We start from the raw sequence: 19451 nt of genomic DNA on the forward strand, positions 1-19451 counted from the left end.
TCTGATTAATTCTTGTCAGCAATGTTTTATGTGTTCTGTGTCCAATGTTCAACCCATTTTTTTTGTTTTTTGTTTTTTGGTTGACTGCGGGGCTTGATCTCTGGGCCTGGGTGCTGTCCCTTAGCTCTTCAGCTCAATGTGAGCTCTCTACCACTTGAGCCACAGTGCCTCTTCCGGTTTTCTGGTGGTTTATTGGAAATAAGAGTGTCACAGCCCAGGCTGGCTTTGAACCATGATCCTCAGATCTCAGCCTCCTAAGTAGCTAGGATTACAGCACCTGGCTTTCAACCCAATTTTTAAGATCATTTCTCTTTATTCTTACTGATGCCATCATGAATGCAATTATTATGTAAGTCACCACTGTCCTGACAGTTTTCAGGAGTGTTCTCCAGCCTGAATCAATGGGCTTTTCCCATTCATATTAAACAACACATTCAAACCAAGCAGGTGGCACGGGATTCAGCAAGAACAGCACATATTCCCACTGCCACCAGACTCCCTGACTTTTCATGTGACCTGCTACATTTATCGTCTGCATTTGCTTTAGCTCCTGACTCCTAAGGTGGTTGAGTTAGATGAATTTCCCAGATACAATATTGCTTCTTGGAGAGTGGATTTGTCAAGTCTCCTACTCCATTATTCTAGGAATCCCGCTTCATCTTTTGAATTTAGTTGAAGTTAAAGGAATTTCCCCACACAAAACAGCCAGTGCTTGGTTTGTACCAGGTGGCCTCCAAAGTCTCCTAAGAAACTATAAGAGAACTATCACTTTAGGCTCTTATTTTTTATTATAAACTTCATTGTAATATCCAGAATTGTGTTGTTTTCCAGGTGACTAGTATTATTCCTTTTTCTTCCAACAACTAGCAAAGAACACATTAATTTCCAGGTGACACATGTAGTTTCATGAGGATATAGGAAAACGTCACCTTTGGTTGAACCATGTGGCTATAAGCCATCCCTGTACAAAATTTAAGGTGACCATTAAACGTCAACCACAATACAGAAAACAAGTTCACACTGAATCATTTTTTGAACTTCTTTTCTCTATCTTTCTCCAGCATGCAAAGTGCTAGTGCTCTTTGTAGGTTCTCATGTTTTCACATAAGAACTGAGGATGTTTCCGAATTTAAACCACCTCATTCAACCCTTATAAGTGCGCACACCACAACAGCTGAAGGTTGGAAAACTTCTGGTTGAATTCAACAACTTATTATAGGATATGTTCTATCAGGGGTCTCTTTGACACCCAATCATTCTCCTTTTTTTAAAAACTTATTTTTGTGTTATCTTTAAGTAGTTGTACAAAGGAATTGCCACTTAACAGAGCAGGTTATGAACACCATGCATCTTGATCAATGTGACCTCTTCAACATTCTCCCCCATCCCTCCCAAACCACTCCTTTGCTCTTCTTAAATTTCTAGGATATACATGGAATTCTTGACATTGTTTCTGGTATTTTGCCCATCCTCTACTGACCTTTGAGCTATTTATTTAAAACCTTTCTCGGAAATCTCAGAATCTAAGAGTGAATTGTCAAAAATAATTAAGAAAAATGGTGGTGTTCAGCCCTAATATAGGAATATATCTTTCCTAAAACGTTACTGCTTTTAACTGAGTTTAATTTAAAGTCATCTCAAGAATTATGAAGCTATTAACTGAACGATTCCCGCAAAAGGAAAACATCCAGGCTTTACACCAGACAGTAATAAAAAGAAAAATGGTCTTTTCAAACATGCTTTTTTTGTCCTTTGTCTTCAGATTCTTTTTTATATTTTTTATTATTTTTAAGTAGTTGTCCTAAAGAATAACCATTTAACACAGCAATTTATGAATACAACATATCTTGAACAACTTATTCTTTCAAATTTTGCATATATCACAGGGTAACAGTCCCATTTATAATATACAAATATTTAGGAAACTTCTAGAAGTTTTATAAGACCTTCTCTTTCCTATCACCTATATTTGTTTCCTACCAAAATAAGTCCTGCAACTGAACCTGTGTCTGAAGTTCCTTTGCTGTGAGCAGATGTAACATGTCTACAAATTCTGGGATTTTAGGAAGAGGGTCTGACTCACCGTCTTCCTGTGATAACTGGCAAAACATCACTGGAGTGGCCTTCAATGATTTTAAATGCAACCTTCTTCAGGTCTGAAATGCCAACAGCCATATCTTCCAGCATTCCGAGTTCATCACCTAAGCCAGGGGAAAATGCCTCGTTGCAGAGTATTAAAGGACACAGTCACCGGGGAATCCCGCCAGTCCCCGCTGGCATCTGCTCTAGCATTTCAGCAGGCGAGTTTCTGGATGCAGCAGACTCACACTGGACTCTCTTGCCCTCACAGGCTGGGGCTTCCCATCAGTGAAATCAGAACCGTTCGGATGGTCCCTGGAAGCCCAGGCACCCTTTGAGAGATGAAGAGTCTATACTTTTTCTCAGATGCTAGAGAGAGACTTTTCACCCTTTTTAACACATTGCAGACATTTTTTTAAATTAGTAACAGAGATATCTTTCTAGAAAGATATCTTTTTGTGGACAAGAGGCATAATGATAGCCAAGATCATTCTAGATCATACACAGATCACTAGAGCCAGACAATGAGGAAATTAAGGACATTTCTAGATCAGCCCTGCTCAAAAGTGATACGTATAATTTTCAGATTTTTCTAGTGGTCCTACCTTTAAGAGAGCAAGATTATAAAGGTAAAGTTTAGTAGTATACATAACCCAATGAATTCAAAATGCTATTTCAGATGTAAATTAAGATAAATTCACTTATAAGCACTATAAAATTCTTCTTCTACTCTTAGAAATCTGGTGTGTGTGTCTAGAATGTACTGGTTTGGACTAGACACCACATTTCTACCACACCACATGCACACGAGGCTCCCACATTGAACAGGGCTGGTGTGGACATTAATGTGTTCAGACTTTAAAATCCATTCCTTGAGACCATGTTGGCGAAGCGTTCTTTATATATTTAATCCAAAGCCAGATGGTGGCTTTGAAATGATGCATAATTCCATTTTCAAAACCTAATTCGAGGCAAAAGCAAGGTACAAGGTGAGTGAGTGCAAAACTCCATGGCCCAACAGTAAACCTCTCATTTCAACGCTTCTCTGGAAACCGACGTGCGCGGTGTGGTAATGAGCGCGGCGTGACGATGCAGCGAGGGAGAGATACTCACTGTGCGTGCTCAGCAGGCCTTCATACTGCACGACCAGCCCCACCGTGGACAGCAGCCGCAGGAAGTCAGGATCATGCCAACTGGTGTATAATTTGATGATAAAACCACAAACTAATCCAGCAAGCTGCATCAAACAAACCAACAAAAAGAAAAGAAAATCACTGAAGAAATGTACTGGGATCATAAATGTGAATTTGTGAGCCCAACCTCTGAGGAACTTAAAGGCCTTTGATTCATCACCAACTCCATTCAAAAATAATCTCAGATGCGTGGCACAAAGCTACTGTAATCTGTACGTGCGGACTAAAGGAAGTGGATCCTTTTTGCTGTAGCAAGGCTGTGTATAAAAGGCTGGGAAGTCAGTGTCGTAATGAGTTAAGGGCAGGCATCGCATCGTGGGCTCTGGTTTTTAAATCTCGTAATTCCCATTTATAATAATGAAAGCGCACAAGTGTATGGAGTAGTTTCAAATCATTATCACACGGTGGTATCACTCCCACAAGTTATTGTTCACAGGATGGTTTGGAAAGGGGAGGCATTCTGTCTCCTTGACTCCAAGTGCTCTGTCTGCAAAGCTCAGCCAGGGAGGTAGACACTAGAGGGGACAAAGCAGACGACACACAGCCCTGTGACAGGGAGTCCTGGGTGGAGCGTGTGGGGAGGGTAGACAGAGAAGACGGTCCTGTCAGATCCCTCAAGCAGGCCCGTCCCCTGGGGTGGAGGGTGCTGTCCCTTCCCTGATGGTAGGCAGACCCTGGGCACCGCACACACGTGGGTTTGCTGGTCCTTCACCTGCTCTACACCCAGTGCAGCAAGACGCACGCATGCTGGGTACACTGGATGGTCTCTGTGGGGAAAGAATTCCTTGATATTTCATGAACTGTGTCCTACAGGTGCTGTTCATCTCCTGAGCGAGCAAAACCAGCTCCCAACCTGTGATGGAAGGGAGCTCTTTTGAAGTAACTCAGACAAGAGAAGTCTACGTCCGTGAAGGCCACGGTGCTAAGGATTCAGTACTGTGCTCAACAGAAGGCCGCCGGCACCTACCGCCTGGCTGAAGACGGCGTCCCGGCGCAGGGTCAGCATCAGACACTGGGGCAGGCTGTAGGCGAGCTCCTGGAGCAGCACGAACGTCAGGGACTGCTTGGCCCGGCTCACCACTTCGCCCATGCAGTCCTTCAGGGCAAGGATGAGGGGCTGCAGCTGCGCGTGCCAGTCTTCTGGGGACATAAGAACAGCGGGACAGATAAAGGCCACTCTCCACGATAGCGCCAGCTGCGGGAGCTCAGCGGAGTCATGCATCCTAGCTACGATCCATAAAGGTTCCACTGCAGGTCCTTTTTCTAGGAAATACGACCCCTAGATGTCCTCTAGACTGCAGCGGGCCGCCCACGGGGGTCTCCCGCCTGTACGTCATTCCCAACAGAGCGCCTTTCTAACCTGGGCACTGCCTGTGTCTTAGAAGACACACCCAACCCATTCTGTGCAATTCTTTCATAGTTCTCTTAGCAACTCGGCTATTGAATAGTTCCACGATAGAAACAGCCCCTCACACACTCATCTCTCCCTCTGCCCGTTTCCCTACCCACTTACTCATCTCCTCTGCTTCCCCTCCCCCCCGCACCCTGACATGTAGACGCATCATTTACTTCCTACAGCAGTAGATACCAACAAGGAATAGCTTACGTTTTTATAGTATTTTTCATGTTTGTATTCTTTTTATCCTCCATTCCTTCACTCATGGATTATTTACTCCATATGAATGAGCAGACCGAAACCACACACACACTCAGAGAAAAATTTAAGTAGCACACACATATGCATGCACACACACACACACATAGAGAGAGAGAAAAAAATTTAAGTAGCATACACACATGCATGCACACACACACACACACACACACACACACACACACACACACACACACACACACACACAGAGAGAGAGAAACTTAAGTAGATCCAGGTATAAATGTTAAGCAGACTGCAACCCAATTCTGTTGAACCAGTTTCCATGGAAGAATTCCCAAGCATAAAATAAAGTTTCTATACAGTAGGTGGCGCCCTGTCATCAGGCTGAAGAACAACAACTCAGTCATTTATTCAAATAAGGCTCACTTTTTTTTTTGTATTTTGAATCTACTGCTTTAGCACCTAGCACCATATTGTCCTGTGCCAGGAGGGCAAGAACTTGCTTAGAAATGTGATTTTCTCTCTCTACTTAGGAAACACAAAGTTAACTCAGATGTCTACTTCTTTATTTTCTCAAAAGATTGGGTAACAAATCCATTTAAATATTAGTTAATATTTCTTGAAGGCCTTTAAAAGAAGAAACCTCACATATTTCATTATTAGAATCAGAATATCTTTATTCACTTCTAAATCTATTGTGACACTATAATCTGATGAGAGAAGGAGAAAGAGAGAGGGGAGAAGAGAAAGCGGGAAGAAAGAAGAGAGAGAAAGAAAAAGAGAGAGAGGAGCTGATTTCTAGTCCTGCTAGAATAGGGCTGGAAATGTAGAATAAAAAGAGATATATTGTTATTCTAGTTTTAGGAATAAATGCTAGATACTTAGAATGATTCCATTTAGTAGAATTATATGTACTTTGTATGGCTCAGATGGAAGGAAAGTAAGGATTTAGGAAAACATCGATACTGAGAATCACAAATGAGTGGGCAGGTAAAATGTCGTCAAGATAGTATATCCCCCACAGAAGAGTAGGCATGAGAAAGCTAAAGAAGATATATTTTCTAGAAAACAACCCCAAGAGAAGTTTACGAGCAAGCGCAGGATTTCCCTTTTGGCAGCATTAATTACCCCATGTACATGCAGGGTCCTGGAATAAACACTACGGGCCGGGAGCATTCCAAGTCCAGGGAACAGACCACGCTTGAGATTTCTCTTTAAAACTGTGTTTGGGGTTAAGCGATCAAGCTCTGGTTCTGAGAATCGTAGGCCTGGCGTGGCTTTTCCCTCAGGTTCATGTCTTTGCACCCCCCACCATTCACGGGGTGCTGGATTTTGTCCTGCAGATCAAACCATTTCATGGTGAGGATGAAGATGACACTTGGTTTGCATTGTCTCGCCAATGTAAGAAACCCTGAAGCGCACCCACATCCGTGCTTCCTAGTTTAAGTTTTGCCTACATTTCATATGTGTGTCATGTTCATAAACACACACACACACAGACACAGAGACGCACACACACACAGACGCATATGCTGTCTCTGGGCATCTGGGCAGCTGCAGGTCCACACTGTCCATCATCCCTGCACCCAGACGCCTCCCACAGTCTGGGCCTTGCAGGCACTTAGGTGCAGCTGTCTCCCCTAGGCATCTTTCGGTGACAGGAAACTATGAAGAGAATGTTTTAGTGTCTGTATCAAAAACTTGCTGAGACTCCTTAACCCTGAGACCAATGAGCAGCGTGTGTCCTCGGGCAGACATAAAATGCATGAGGCTTAGCAGAGCTTTCCCTCAGCTTTGTGGAGGGAGCTGGAAACAATCCAGGCAGAACTCTGCTTCCTGGCCCTGGACTCCCGAATCTAATGCAGTGAAGCGCAGGGAAGGATTCAAAGAATGACTGCCCTGCGCCCCCCTGCCCCCGCCCACCCCGATCTATTTCCTGTATGGGATGTTTGCATCCTGGGAACTCAAGGACTCTTTATGTTCCTCAGGAGTAACATAGAAGCGCCCAGCGTCAACCAACTGTAGCGGGGCCTAATGCCTTCCTTCCCATGTCTGAGCCATTTTTCTGCTTGAGTGTTCCACCCTTTTTTCCTCGTGTAAAATAACTAACTTCACAGAAATATGTAGCCATGGGTATTTCTGTTACCACTGTTTTTTTTTTTTAATTTTAATTTTATTTTTTGTGAACATACTGTACAGAGGGGTTACAATTACATGGGCAAGATAATGACTAAATTTCTTATCAAGCATTGCAGCCTCCTCCTTTGTTTACCCTTCACATCCCTTCCCAGCCTCCCCCCGCCCCCCACCCAATCCTCCCCCCTCCCCCCCTCCCCGCACCAAAGTTGTAAAGTTCGTTTTTGACATGTCAACTTGTACTTCTCATTGTTGCAACAGGTCCACCTGTATCCTTAAATGACTTGTTTTCCCCCATCTCCTCCACAAATTGTACTGACATCAAATATAGTGAAAGCAAGGGTTATACTGTGGGGGAGGGACATACAAAGCAACAAAGAAATAATCTTATAAATGCATTAGAAATAAATGCATGAAAGAGAAAAACATTAAAATACACATCTAAGGGTTCATTTTCCTAATATCACGTTATCTGGTCTTTTCTGCTTGACTCATACATATACTAGTTTTTCAGACTAAGGAAACAGGAATGTGAGGGACAGAGCACTCATCAAAACGGATTTGGCTCAGAGGATTCGTCTATGGTAACACATTCTAGAAGCCTGAAGATCAGAGTGTCCTGAGAGCCAGGTGACAAAATCCTCACTGAAGATGTGAAGATCAACAGCCCAAACCTTCAGCCAGCGGAGTTTCCCATGATGCCCACACCCCAGACAGCACAGACGATGAAAACGGGGGGCAGGAGGGGTGCGGTGGAGGGGCTGATGGCCCTGCTCCTACAAATCTCCTTGACTCTGAAGAGTCTGTGTCTGGCATCGACCCAGATCGGTCTCTGGGCTCAACTACAAAGCTCAACAGCCTGAGTGGGGGAAGGCTCAGCCACTGATCAGGCTTCTGCACAAGTGTGGTAAGTAAACTTCCTCAGATGCGTGTCAGACACCTGCCCGGGAGACGAAGGGGAAAGCCAGCGGCACAGGCGTGCTGGCCCCTGCTTCCTAGCCTAGGAAGCAGGGCACTTCCTTCCCCCACAGGATGGGCTGAATCCCTGAGCCAGCCCGGAGAACTCCTCATTCTCTGCTGTATTTTCAAGTGTCTCATCACGCTGAGGTCAGCAGCATGCACCCTGGCGTAGGGGGTCGGTAAGGACATGGTGTAGTAGTTGCCATGAGAACAAGGAATGGAGGACGTTTGGGATGAGGGGTAAACGGAAGGTGCAGAGGGTGTGTGAACCAGAGCTAGATGCAGGGCACATGGCGGGCACCTCAGGGGATACGGGAATGTCTGCACAAAGGACAAAGATGTACCTTAAAATATAACCATGCTCGTGTGGTAAGCGACTTCACTGGTGCCTCCCAGATTAGAAATGAGTACACACCAGCCAGCCCAAGACAAACGGCCACGGGAAAAACCAAGGCAACTCTTCTCCTGTCAGGGGAGCCTTGTTTGTTTAAATCGCACCAGGCTGAGCACACAGGGTCGTAAAGCTTTCCAGCCGTGCTTTGAGAAAAAGAGCCAAGGAAATGCATCAACTGATAGCCTGGTTAAACTTCTCATTTCGGACCACAAAGTTGAAAGCTTCTAGTAAATTCCGTTAGGACGGTTTCCAGGAAGCTGCATTCATGAATCACGCGGGCCCTCTGCGTGCGGGAGCACGGGAGTTGTGAATTCGGGTTGTGCAGGACCAGCAGGAGGCACGGAGTCACACTCATTGGATTTATTTTGTCTTTTGGCCATAAACAAACTGCATAACCCCAGGAGTCCAGGCTATAAACAAGCGGGGTATTTAACCATAAGCTCCATGGATCCTGGACCATTTGGTAACCTGAAGTCACCAGTATGTCTGCATGCATAGTTCTTGTCATTTTAATATCATGTGGCATCTGAGGTTGGGAAGAGACAGGCAGGGGACAGAGTACTAAGTGTCATGCAGACAACCAGAGGCAGGAAGATTTGCTATGCTCCAGTCTTGGGTGAATGAGGTAAGTGTAATAGCTTTCTATAGTATCCAGATCCCGTGGAATGGAGTACAAGAGTTTTTCTTTCTATAAATACAATAGAGCCTCATGTGTATTGATTTGACTTACAAATGTTGAATGAGTAGGCAAGCAACCAAACATAATGCAAACACTCTATTTCTCATCTAGTCAATGATCCTGTGTGTGGAAGTCCCTGGTGCAGGGAAGCACTCTACTTCATGAACTCTGGTCTCTTGGGGGGTGGTGGAGGGGGTGGTAAGCATCATCATCATCAAGAGAAATTAAAGTCATTCTATCAAGTGTAATTATAGACCTGAATTTTCACGTACAGTTCCATAGTAAACTGTAAGAGTCTCTTTTTCAGAGCTGATTGCCATGAAGCTATTGCAAATTTATACCATACAGTAGAAATGTGTTGTAGTGTCACAGATCTTTGTCTGACAAGTAGGTAGTCAAGAATTCATTATATATACCACAGAATGAAGAAAAACCAAGGATGGAGTGCGGGTCGAAAGGGGGTGGAAATTTGAAGGGGTGACAGATCAGCATGCATTGTATTCATAAACTGCTTTGTTAAATGGCAATAAAAAGAATTCAAAGTACATCCTACAGAATTAAGAACCAGGGAAGGTGGGTAGGAGGGATGGGTGATCCTGATCATGTGTTCATAAACTGCGCTGCCGAATGGCAACTCCTCTGTACAACCACTTACAGATAATATAAATATTTTTTAAAGTTAATATTTTGTTAAAATAATGATAGCAGAAAAGGAATAGTATGGAATAGGGTGCTGGGTTTCTCCTGGAGAGCACAGAGGTCCACACCACAGGCTGTGGGAGGTCCAGCTCTGTCAGGCCATCGGGAAACACTGCACAGGGCACCTCAAGTCGACTTCTCTGTTCGCTGTGCAGTAATACTCTTAGGAGTATTGTGTGCATCCAACAAGTTAACCCAGGAAATAACCTTGAAACCGTTTTTAGCACATAACAAGCGGTTCATAAAAGGATGCTTTTATGTGAAAACAATAAATGGAATTAGTTCATCTCTCCTTGCTGCTCTGCACCTGCCCACTTTCCTTCTGTCTCCACCTCAGGCCAACTCCTCTGTGCTCCAAGCCAGCACTGTGTCCCCTTCCCCCATGCCCTCAATATTTGCTCCTTTACTGGATCATTCCCACAAGCAAACAAACTTGCTCCTGGCTTTGTCTTGTCTCTTAAGAAAATAACCCTGCTCTCTCAACGTTAAGCTGTCCTTAAGTATATAATCTATAGATCATTTTTCCAATATGACTCAGCCTCCTGGTTTTAATGAAGAACTACTTGATGCAACTTTCCATATGGATATCTTTGGCTTGCACTCATCTGAAGGAACCTGGATTCTTACATCAAGGTGCACAGTAGCTGTCTCCGCAGCAAACACAACATGCTCCACTGTGTTCTTGACAGACTCCCTCATGAGACCTGCTCTGTGCGCAGTCTTCTCCAATTAACACGTGGCTTTCCACTCCTCCAGTTACCGCAGCCAAAACAGTTTCAGCCCTTCCTGACTCCTTTAAACTCTGCCATCCAGCCCATCAGAAGAATGCTGGAATCACTCACAAACAGGCAAAGAGTCTCAGACTCTCACAACTTTCCATCCATCTGCTACTACCTTCTGGGACAAGTCCCTGACCTATGCTTTGTGTTTGTAGCCTTGTATCTTACAAAATAAAACAGACTACATACATTTATATAAAATATAACTGAAGTGATCTATATAGTATATATTATAGCATATATCATGTAGCTGGAATACTATAAATATTATATATTTTCATATATAGTTGAAATAATACAAATCACACTGAAATAATTATGTCATATTTAGGATAAGTTCTGAAGTTATTACTATCTTTCTTGCACACAAACATAAACCTGCACATATGCTGAAGATGGTCATTAAAAGCACATCAAATGGTTTAAGCATTTCTCAGGAGCTAAAATTTTAGATTGGATGATGAGGTCTTTATTCCCAAAATTTGAGCCTCTCCTATTTGCCAAGAATTATGCTATGGAGACTCCAGACTACACTGTAAAACTGGCCATAATTTGTCCTAGAACCATGTCTAGTAGGGGAGAGAACAATGAAAAGAACATGCAATGAGAAAACCAAGATTCAGAGGCTTAAAAAAGAAGATCATTACTGGGGCCTGTAAGCCTGTTTTCTTTAGCTTTCACCAATTGTTTTTAACAATTTTTCATCTTTTAAAACAACTGAGATCTTTCGTGTAAAAATTAAGAGATGGAAACTCGAAGTCCACATTCCCCTGTGGAGATGATGGGATGGGAAGGGGGCTCCCTGGTCTGATGTACTGTTCCTCCATTTCCTGGACTCATTCTAACGTGTTGCCCGATGCCTGTGGCCTCTGTGCTTGCAAGGCCTGCAGAGTGATGGTGTAATTGGCACATTCCAGTGGGGGTGGGGGAGAGGGGAAGGACTCATTCAAATAGCAGTATGCAAGTTCTCTTTATTCTTCCTCAGTAGTGGCTGACCTGCTCTGGTGGCTGGAGGTTTTAGTTATCTCTTTCAAGTCACACTCCCTTGGCTATGGGACTCCCTTGGGTATGCCCCAAAGGCATCCAGCCTGAGTCTGAGGACCCTGAAGCACCCACCCCAGTCCCTTCTGCAGTCAGCAAAGGATGTGATCACTGGCCAGCATGAGGCTGAGGAAACTGGACAAACCAATTCAGGAGCTGGAACTGCATGTGAGTGCACTGTTCAAGTCCAGGGCACAGGTGTCATTATCTGTTTGGACTTCACTATTACACTGTGATCTGTATTACACAAATACAGATCATAATATTAGGAATTTCAAGATAGGGGCAGCTCAGGGCTTTCAGCCTACAGCTCAGAGTCTTAAGGGCAGAACGACGACACTGGTCCCATCAGTCCATCTCAGGGAAGGTGCTCTACCCCGTGAAAAGGTGGAGAAGGCCAGCCTATGAAGGCTTCATAGGGAAAACACAAGATGAGTTTTCCAGAGTTCACTGTCTGGGAGCAAAGAGTGAGTCAGGATGAGGGAGCAGAAGACGTCATTATCCCACGAAGGAGCAGGAAAAGTAAAAGAATTTGAGGGCTTGAAAAATAAGGAGAAAGTTTAGCAAATGAAAGAAGGAGTAGATAGGACTAAGAAACATAAAATACCAGGGCAACAAGTATTCACAAACAAGGCCACACTAAAGCTACCAACACAACTATGTTCACTGCAGCATTATTTACCATAGCTAAGATACAGAATCAACCATGTGCCCCTCAGTAGCTGAATGGATCAGTTGCTGAATGGTATATACACACAATGGAATTCTATGCTTCCATCAGAAAGAATGATATCATTCCATTCATAAGGAAATGGAAGAACTTGGAAAAAAATCATATAAAGTGAAGTAAGCAGACCCAAAGAAACATAGGCTCCATGGTTTCCCTCATTTGCAATAATTAGTACATGCCTAGGATAGCCCTAGCAGAGGATCACAATAGCTCAATAGCTATGTACATATGACCATATAAAATGCTAAATGAAATACAACATGGAAACATAGTGTACTATGAGAAGTTATTCTTTTTTCCTTTCATTTTTCCTCTTTGTTTTATCCCCTGTGACCACTGTTTTTGATTTTGGTTCTTGTGTGTCTTGTATATAAGCTTATCTGATTTGGGGAAGGGAAGGGGAATCACAAAACGGTGAGACACAGGACAAAGGGTGAACCAATGCAACATCGATACTCACAAGACACTATGTTGGAAATGAGCTTTACAACTTGGGAGGAGGAGAGTTTGGGGAGAGGAGGGAAAGTGGGAGAAAATGAGGGAGGGGTAACAGACAAGAAATATACTCATTACCTTAAGTATGAAACTGCAACCCTTCTGTACATCCCCTTTACAATAAAATTTAATTAAAAAAATACCAGGGCAAATATAAAAGCAAGCCAGGCCCTACACATAGCTCTCCTTCAAATTTAAGAATTATTTTAGCCCACAACTATTGTAAGAAAGAACTTCAGATTCTTTTGATCAATTCGGGCACAAATAATTCTACTGGACTGGAATCCCTGATCAGATTCCAGTCAGCTGGGTGATTTCAGACAAACTGAAATGTTTGTGAAATGTGAATAAATACAGAGTCTTCCCCATGGACTGGTCATGAGGAAGAAGACAGGAGGACGTGTGAGCTGGGAGAAGCTCTGGGACATAACTGCATGCACAAGCGTGAGCTGTGAATGCGCCTGCGATTTCCATTCTCCTTTGATACTCAGCTTACTCTTGACTTTCATCCTTGGAGCTTCTTACCTCAGTGGGGTAAATCTCAGTGGCCCCAAGGCTCTTGAGGATGGATTTTTCTTATTGTGTCTTTACTCATTGGTTCTCTTTGCCTTTTATCCACATGAATCTATCTATCTACTCATGTCTCCGAAATCCATACTTCCTTTACTAAGTTCTTTGTCTTTAAATGCCACTGTTTGTAAGCTCTCAAACAGACTATCTTTAGTCACTAAGCAGGTTGTAGGAACAAGGCAAGAGCTGAATCTGATCCTGAACATTGCTGGATATAGGGTAAATGGTCAACAATGATCAACTGAATGAATGGAGGAATCTTCCTCCTTCTCTCTAAACAAATTTAGTGTCTCTCTTACATGAGCCTTACTACCTACACTATAAATAGCTTCATTAATTAATCAATTAATCATTATTTCAAGTATGTTAGACAGATAGCTACTCTGGGCAATGAAGGATAAAATATGGGACAAGGAGCAATTTATCTAAATCTTCGATTGGTCCCCATTTAGAGGCTGAGGTGTATTTATCAGATGACTAATTTTTGACATTAGTAATCTGTAGTTGCCAGACAATTGTGTTAACTGAAAGCATCCAGAGATAAAAGATGCGGTGAAAACAATGAACTGACAGATCACAGGGGGAAATATGGAACTCACATTACAAGTTAAAAGGGAATTGTAAAGCAGGCCATGAGTACCGAGGCACCAGAAACACATTCTCAAAGCAGTGAGGAGCGAAGCAACCCTGTAATCTGAACAGAAGCTCTTTCTCCTGCTCTGAAACAGGAAGCAGGGAGGACTTAGAGCCAGCCTGGGCTCATTCATGAAAATTATGTCATAGGAACTCCATCTCTTTTTTGATAAGGCTTATTGCAGGGTGAATTAAGAAAAACCATATTCAGCCAGGTGTCGGTGGCTCACGCCTGCAATCCTAGCTATGCAGGAGGCTGAGATCTAAGGATCATGGTTCCAAGCCAGCCCAGGCAGGAAAGTCCGTGAGACTCTTATCTCCAATAAACCACCAGAAAACCGGAAGTGGCGCTGTGGCTCAAGTGGTAGAGTGCTTGCCTTGAGCTGAAGAGCTGAGGGACAGTGCCCAGGCCCAGAGTTCAAGCCCCATGACTGACAAAAAAAAAAAAAGAAACCCCATATTCAGTGGTGGATTTGGCCTTTCCCCATTCCACTTGTGAGTGACAAAGTAGTGTAGGCACGGGTGAACAGCTAGCTACACAAGCATCCCAAAGGGTAGAGGTTAACAAGGATAGTTGAATGCTCGTAGTTATTTCTAGGGTTGTACATCGAGGACCTGCACTTAGCTGTGTTCCCATCATTGTTATCTATACTTCTATGAACAGACAGGAATGTACTTAATGGTGGATAACATAAGCCTGCAAAAGACACAAGTTATGGTGGGTCAAAAAACAGGTATTCCTAAGAGTCTACCCCGAAGGGTTTGATACTACAGTCATGGACACAAACATCCATCTCCTCAGGAGCATCGAGACGGGTCTTCTTCATCTCCTCATGACACTAATATTCCACTTTGCCACTTTGAAAGGTGCTGGTGGCTGAAAAGTGATGGAGATCAATAAAAAGCCTAATAAAATGTGCTGCCAAAATGCCTGCTGTGAGCGTAGGTAGCATTAATACTGCTGGTAACTAAATGCAGGAAAGTGATCCTTGTGTGTTGCCATGTAGTGAGCAGCCCGTGTGTGTGTGTGTGTGTGTGTGTGTGTGTGTGTGTGTGTGCGTGTGCGTGCGCGCGCACTTAATTCTAGAGAAAGCCTGGACAAATGAAGGAGGGCTCCAAGAGGAACTGTGTGGCGTGCTTGAGGCTACTCCTTTGAAAAATGCCTGAGAACGGGACAACTCAAGAGGATGCAATGGTTACTTTCAGAGATAAGTTCAGCTTAATGTGGGGAAAAGGAAAGTCTACGTGGGCTGGAAGGCAGAATGAAAGGAAACGTATTTGGATCAATGTCTGACATCAAAATGGCACCATCACAGGTGATGTGGAAATCAGCAGAGATATTGTGGTGAAGCTTCTTGACATCATTACGAGCTTTAATGACCCAATTGTTAAGGCCATATCAAAATCTATGATTTTTAATATTCACCAATTTAATCTTTGAGCCTGCAGTTGATCATAACATCGAAGCCCTCTATGGCTACATGTAGAAGTGAGGCTGATGAATATATTAACATGCACATCAAACCAAAGAACCACCTGCGTTCATCAGATTCTCACGTAGGCATATATGCCATAAACATTCCGAGTAAGTTCCAAAACTGCTGGTAATAATAAAGATTTACTCCTCTCAGTACTACTTGATTTCAGCCTTAAGAGAAATTTACTAAACCAGGAAACATTCTATCCTAACACCCTGGGTCTAAAACAAACAAGCCACACCCTTTCAAAACTATAAATTCAAAATGGTATTACTGACTGCACTCCAAAAGAAAAATATGCAAGTTGGAGAGAAAATATATGCAAGATACAGAAGAATATAAGCCATTGGATAAATGTAAGGGCAATTCCAGAGATCACCTGTTAAATATATACCAGCAAAACAAAAACAAATCCTAGCTAGGATGCAAAAATAAAGGTGGTAAATAAAAAAAAAAACTTGTCTAAACTTAAGTTATTCTAGGAGACTTACAAATATATCTTAATATGAAGGCCAATAATGAAAACTAGATGTCATAGACTAAGAATTCCAGAAATGATTTAAATTATTTTCAGGACTTCATAGATCAAACACAAATCCCAAACTCAGGTCTGGAAGCTGCCTGTGAGCCTAAACCACACAGAGGCAGAGAGCAGAAGGATCAGGGTCTGAGGCTACATAGGGAGACCTCATGTCAGCCAAAACACAAACATCGTGGTATGTGTTTGTAATTCCAGCTGTATAGGAGGAGGATCATGACTCAGGCTGGGCTGGAAAATGCCCACTTACGTCCTTTTTCTATCAGCAGAAAGGATGGGGGGTGTTACTTAGGTGGTACGGTGCCTACCTAGCAAGACAGAGGCCCTGAGGTCAACTCCCAGTAATGCAGAGAACATTTGTTTTTTAATTTGAAAGATCATAAGTGACAGAATGTGAAGAAAAGAAGCACTAACAACTGAAGTTGTAAAAATCCCTAATAATAGCCAGGCACTGGTGGCTCACATTTATAATCCTAGCTACTCAGGGGACTGAGATCTGAGGATCGCGGTTCAAAGCCAGCTCATGCAGGAAAGTCCGTGGGACTCTTATCTCCAATAAACCATTAGAAAACCAGAAGTGGTGCTGTGGCTCAAGCAGTAGAGAACTTGTCTTGAGCTGAAGAGTGCAGGGCAGCGCCCAGGCCCAGAGTTCAAGCCCCATGACTGACCCCCCGCTACCCCCAAAAAAAAATCCCTAATAGTGTTTCTCAGATTACCACAGTAACAAACACTAGATGACTCTAAATGACTAAACTTACTCAGATGATTCATTAGTTAATTGTAAAAAAAAAAAAAATCTAAATAATCCATCACAGCAAGGTGATGCTATGACTCAGGGCTATCAAAAATAATTATAAAATATAACAGCAAGTTAGACAATGTCAAACTTCACAGATAAGCAGAAATTACAATTTGTCAATTAAAAACAATCATTACAAGAATCAGATCCTTTGAGCCAGGTGCCGGTGGCTCATGCCTGTAATCCTAGCCACTCAGGAGACTGAGATCTGACAACTGTGGTTCAAAGCCAGCTTGGGCAGGACAGTCCATGAGACTCTTATCTCCAATAAACTACCAGAAAAACCAGAAGTGGTGCTGTGGCTCAAGTGGTAAAGTGCTTGCCTTGAGCTGAAGAGCTGAAGGATAGCGCCCAGGACCAGAGTTCAAGCCCCACAATGTATACACACACAAAAACAAAAAGGAAAGAGAGAAAGAAAGAGAGAGAGAAAGGAGAAAGAAAGAGAAAGAAAGAAAGAAAGATTGTGAACTATAGAATAAAGTAAGTACTCATGAAGTTACACAGATAGAAATGAATCATTGTATCAACGAGCACATAGGAGTAAAGGAACAGGTTTTCCTTACAAAATAATTCTACTTTCAGCAATCTAACCTAAAGGGGAATATCTGAAATGTAGTTGAAGACTCAGATGTTCCATGACATTAACATACCAATTATAACTTTTCTATAATAATAAAGTAACTGAAAGAGTGATTTCCCTTCTGCTAAATTAGGTTACAGTCATTAAAAATCTCATTTCCAGGAAATGTTTATGAGGAAATATTCATATGCAAAATATAAAAAACATTCATCTGTATTTATAAGGTATTTTGCACTTTGGTTATAATATATGTATGAATGAGTGTGGGTATGTAAACACTGGAAATCTATAAAATGGTTATGTCTGGTTGAGAAAACTGATAATAAAGCTGTTTGTTTTACCTCGTAAGCCTTCTAAATGATACCTTTTGCTAACAAATAGTTTTAGATACAGATAAATTTGAGACAGTTGACCATATATCTCAAACATGGCCTTATCAGAAATGGCTTGGGCTTTAGCATAGATGCCTTTATTCTAATTATCTTAATTAGATGAAAAAGCTGCTACTGCCTTGATTTATTGACAAACATTAAGATAGAAACTAGAAATGTTTTGGTATTCTTAAAGAGAAAACCTAGATGAAGTTATTCAAACACTAAATATTTTATCTATTTGATTTACTAAATCAACCTCACTCGGGCTAAGGAGTAGCATCTGCTTATATTTGGTATCTGTGAGCACAGATTTATATTTAAAAATCTATGTACATTAAACATTCTTCTTCTATGTACAAATAGATGCCTTCAAACATGCATTCTGTGTGCAACTGCATGGCATATAAAATGTGACTAAACACATTGATGCTAAACCTATTTGACATTTGCTAATTCAGACACAGCTTCAGTCAAGAGTACTACTTGATTTTACAACACACAAAAAAACAGCTAATGGATGAAATACAGATAATAAAATGAGACTTCAAACCAACAGCATGAGCTGGAGGGTAACATTCTGGGGCTGACGACAGTACTTGTGAATTCCACACTTGCAGCCACTTTTATCTGGTTTTAGATTATGACCACCCAATGCCTCACATCAAATAAAAGTGATCTAATTGAACATTCCATTCACATGCCAAATATTTTTACCTTTTAAAAAGCACCTTTTGTCTTATACATGCAGAATTGATCAAATACAAGATACTGATAAAATTCTGTGCCTATAACTATTTTGGCACTTTGTTTGCTTTAGTGAAAAGGTTGAGGCTAGTAAATAAACAGGTAGTACTACCTATTTACCCTTAACCTATGTGTGCTAAGAACCAGCAAGTCTTGAAAGCCACTTATTTCCAGAGTGGCTCAGTGGTAATGTCAATGCAGGTTAAACTGATGAAAAATTAAAGCATTCTATTTCTTTATGGCATAGCTATGACAAGCTTTCATTGTGATTCATGTGAAGTTATCTAACTATACTGGATCGATTAGCTTATAAAACTAATATTATTAAATAAGAAAATGCCCACCTATAGTTACACCGATCAGGTATGAGCCTACAGATTAGTCAGTGTCAACTTTTTGCTTATATAAATGTACAATAGAAGGTAAAGGATCACCTACAATAAGAAGGTAGTTTTAGAATGCTATTGTTCACCAATATGATTTAGAAAGAGTTCTACTGTCAACTCAGAGAGGAAATAAGGATATTCCGCATAATTAAACTCCTGATAAAAAAGTGAGTAACAGAAAATCAGGAAAAGAAATTGGGAAAGCATAAATTTAATTGTATAAACCTCTATACTTTCTTATGACTCATTTTCCCCAAGTAAAATTTTAAAGAAGATATTACAAGAAGGCACAGAAATACTGGTTTTCTCTCCAAAGGGAAGATACTTAGCAAAAGATTAGCCAAACCTAATAGAAGTGCCTACTACCATACAAAAATGAAAAATTGTTTTTGGAGGTTTTTTGTGCCAACATAAATCAGATCAACAACAGCAACAAAATAAAATCTTCTGGAGATTCTTCTGGAGATTTTAAAATCTCATCACATTTGCTAGTCAGCCTGCTAATATATACACTTGAAAGCCTCTGTGTGTCTGTATCTGTCTACAGTC

General features: G+C 41.9%; 1 protein-coding gene across 7 annotated transcripts in view; it reads right to left on the minus strand.

Moving 5' to 3' along the window:
• The window catches only part of Inpp4b (inositol polyphosphate-4-phosphatase type II B), a 338999-nt gene that overhangs the window by 88873 nt on the left and 230675 nt on the right, over window positions 1–19451 (minus strand). For all 7 annotated transcript variants that reach the window (XM_070022124.1, XM_070022126.1, XM_070022123.1 and 4 more), the window contains 3 exons: window positions 4240–4412; window positions 3193–3316; window positions 2084–2201 (listed from right to left, as the gene is read on the minus strand). In XM_070022124.1, the coding sequence (XP_069878225.1) occupies window positions 2084–2201; window positions 3193–3316; window positions 4240–4412 (415 nt within the window). The remainder of the gene's footprint in view (window positions 1–2083; window positions 2202–3192; window positions 3317–4239; window positions 4413–19451) is intronic.

This window comes from Dipodomys merriami, unplaced genomic scaffold (genome assembly GCF_024711535.1).
Source record: "Dipodomys merriami isolate MVZ:Mamm:240054 unplaced genomic scaffold, mDipMer1.0.p SCAF_15, whole genome shotgun sequence".
NCBI lineage: Eukaryota > Metazoa > Chordata > Mammalia > Rodentia > Heteromyidae > Dipodomys > Dipodomys merriami.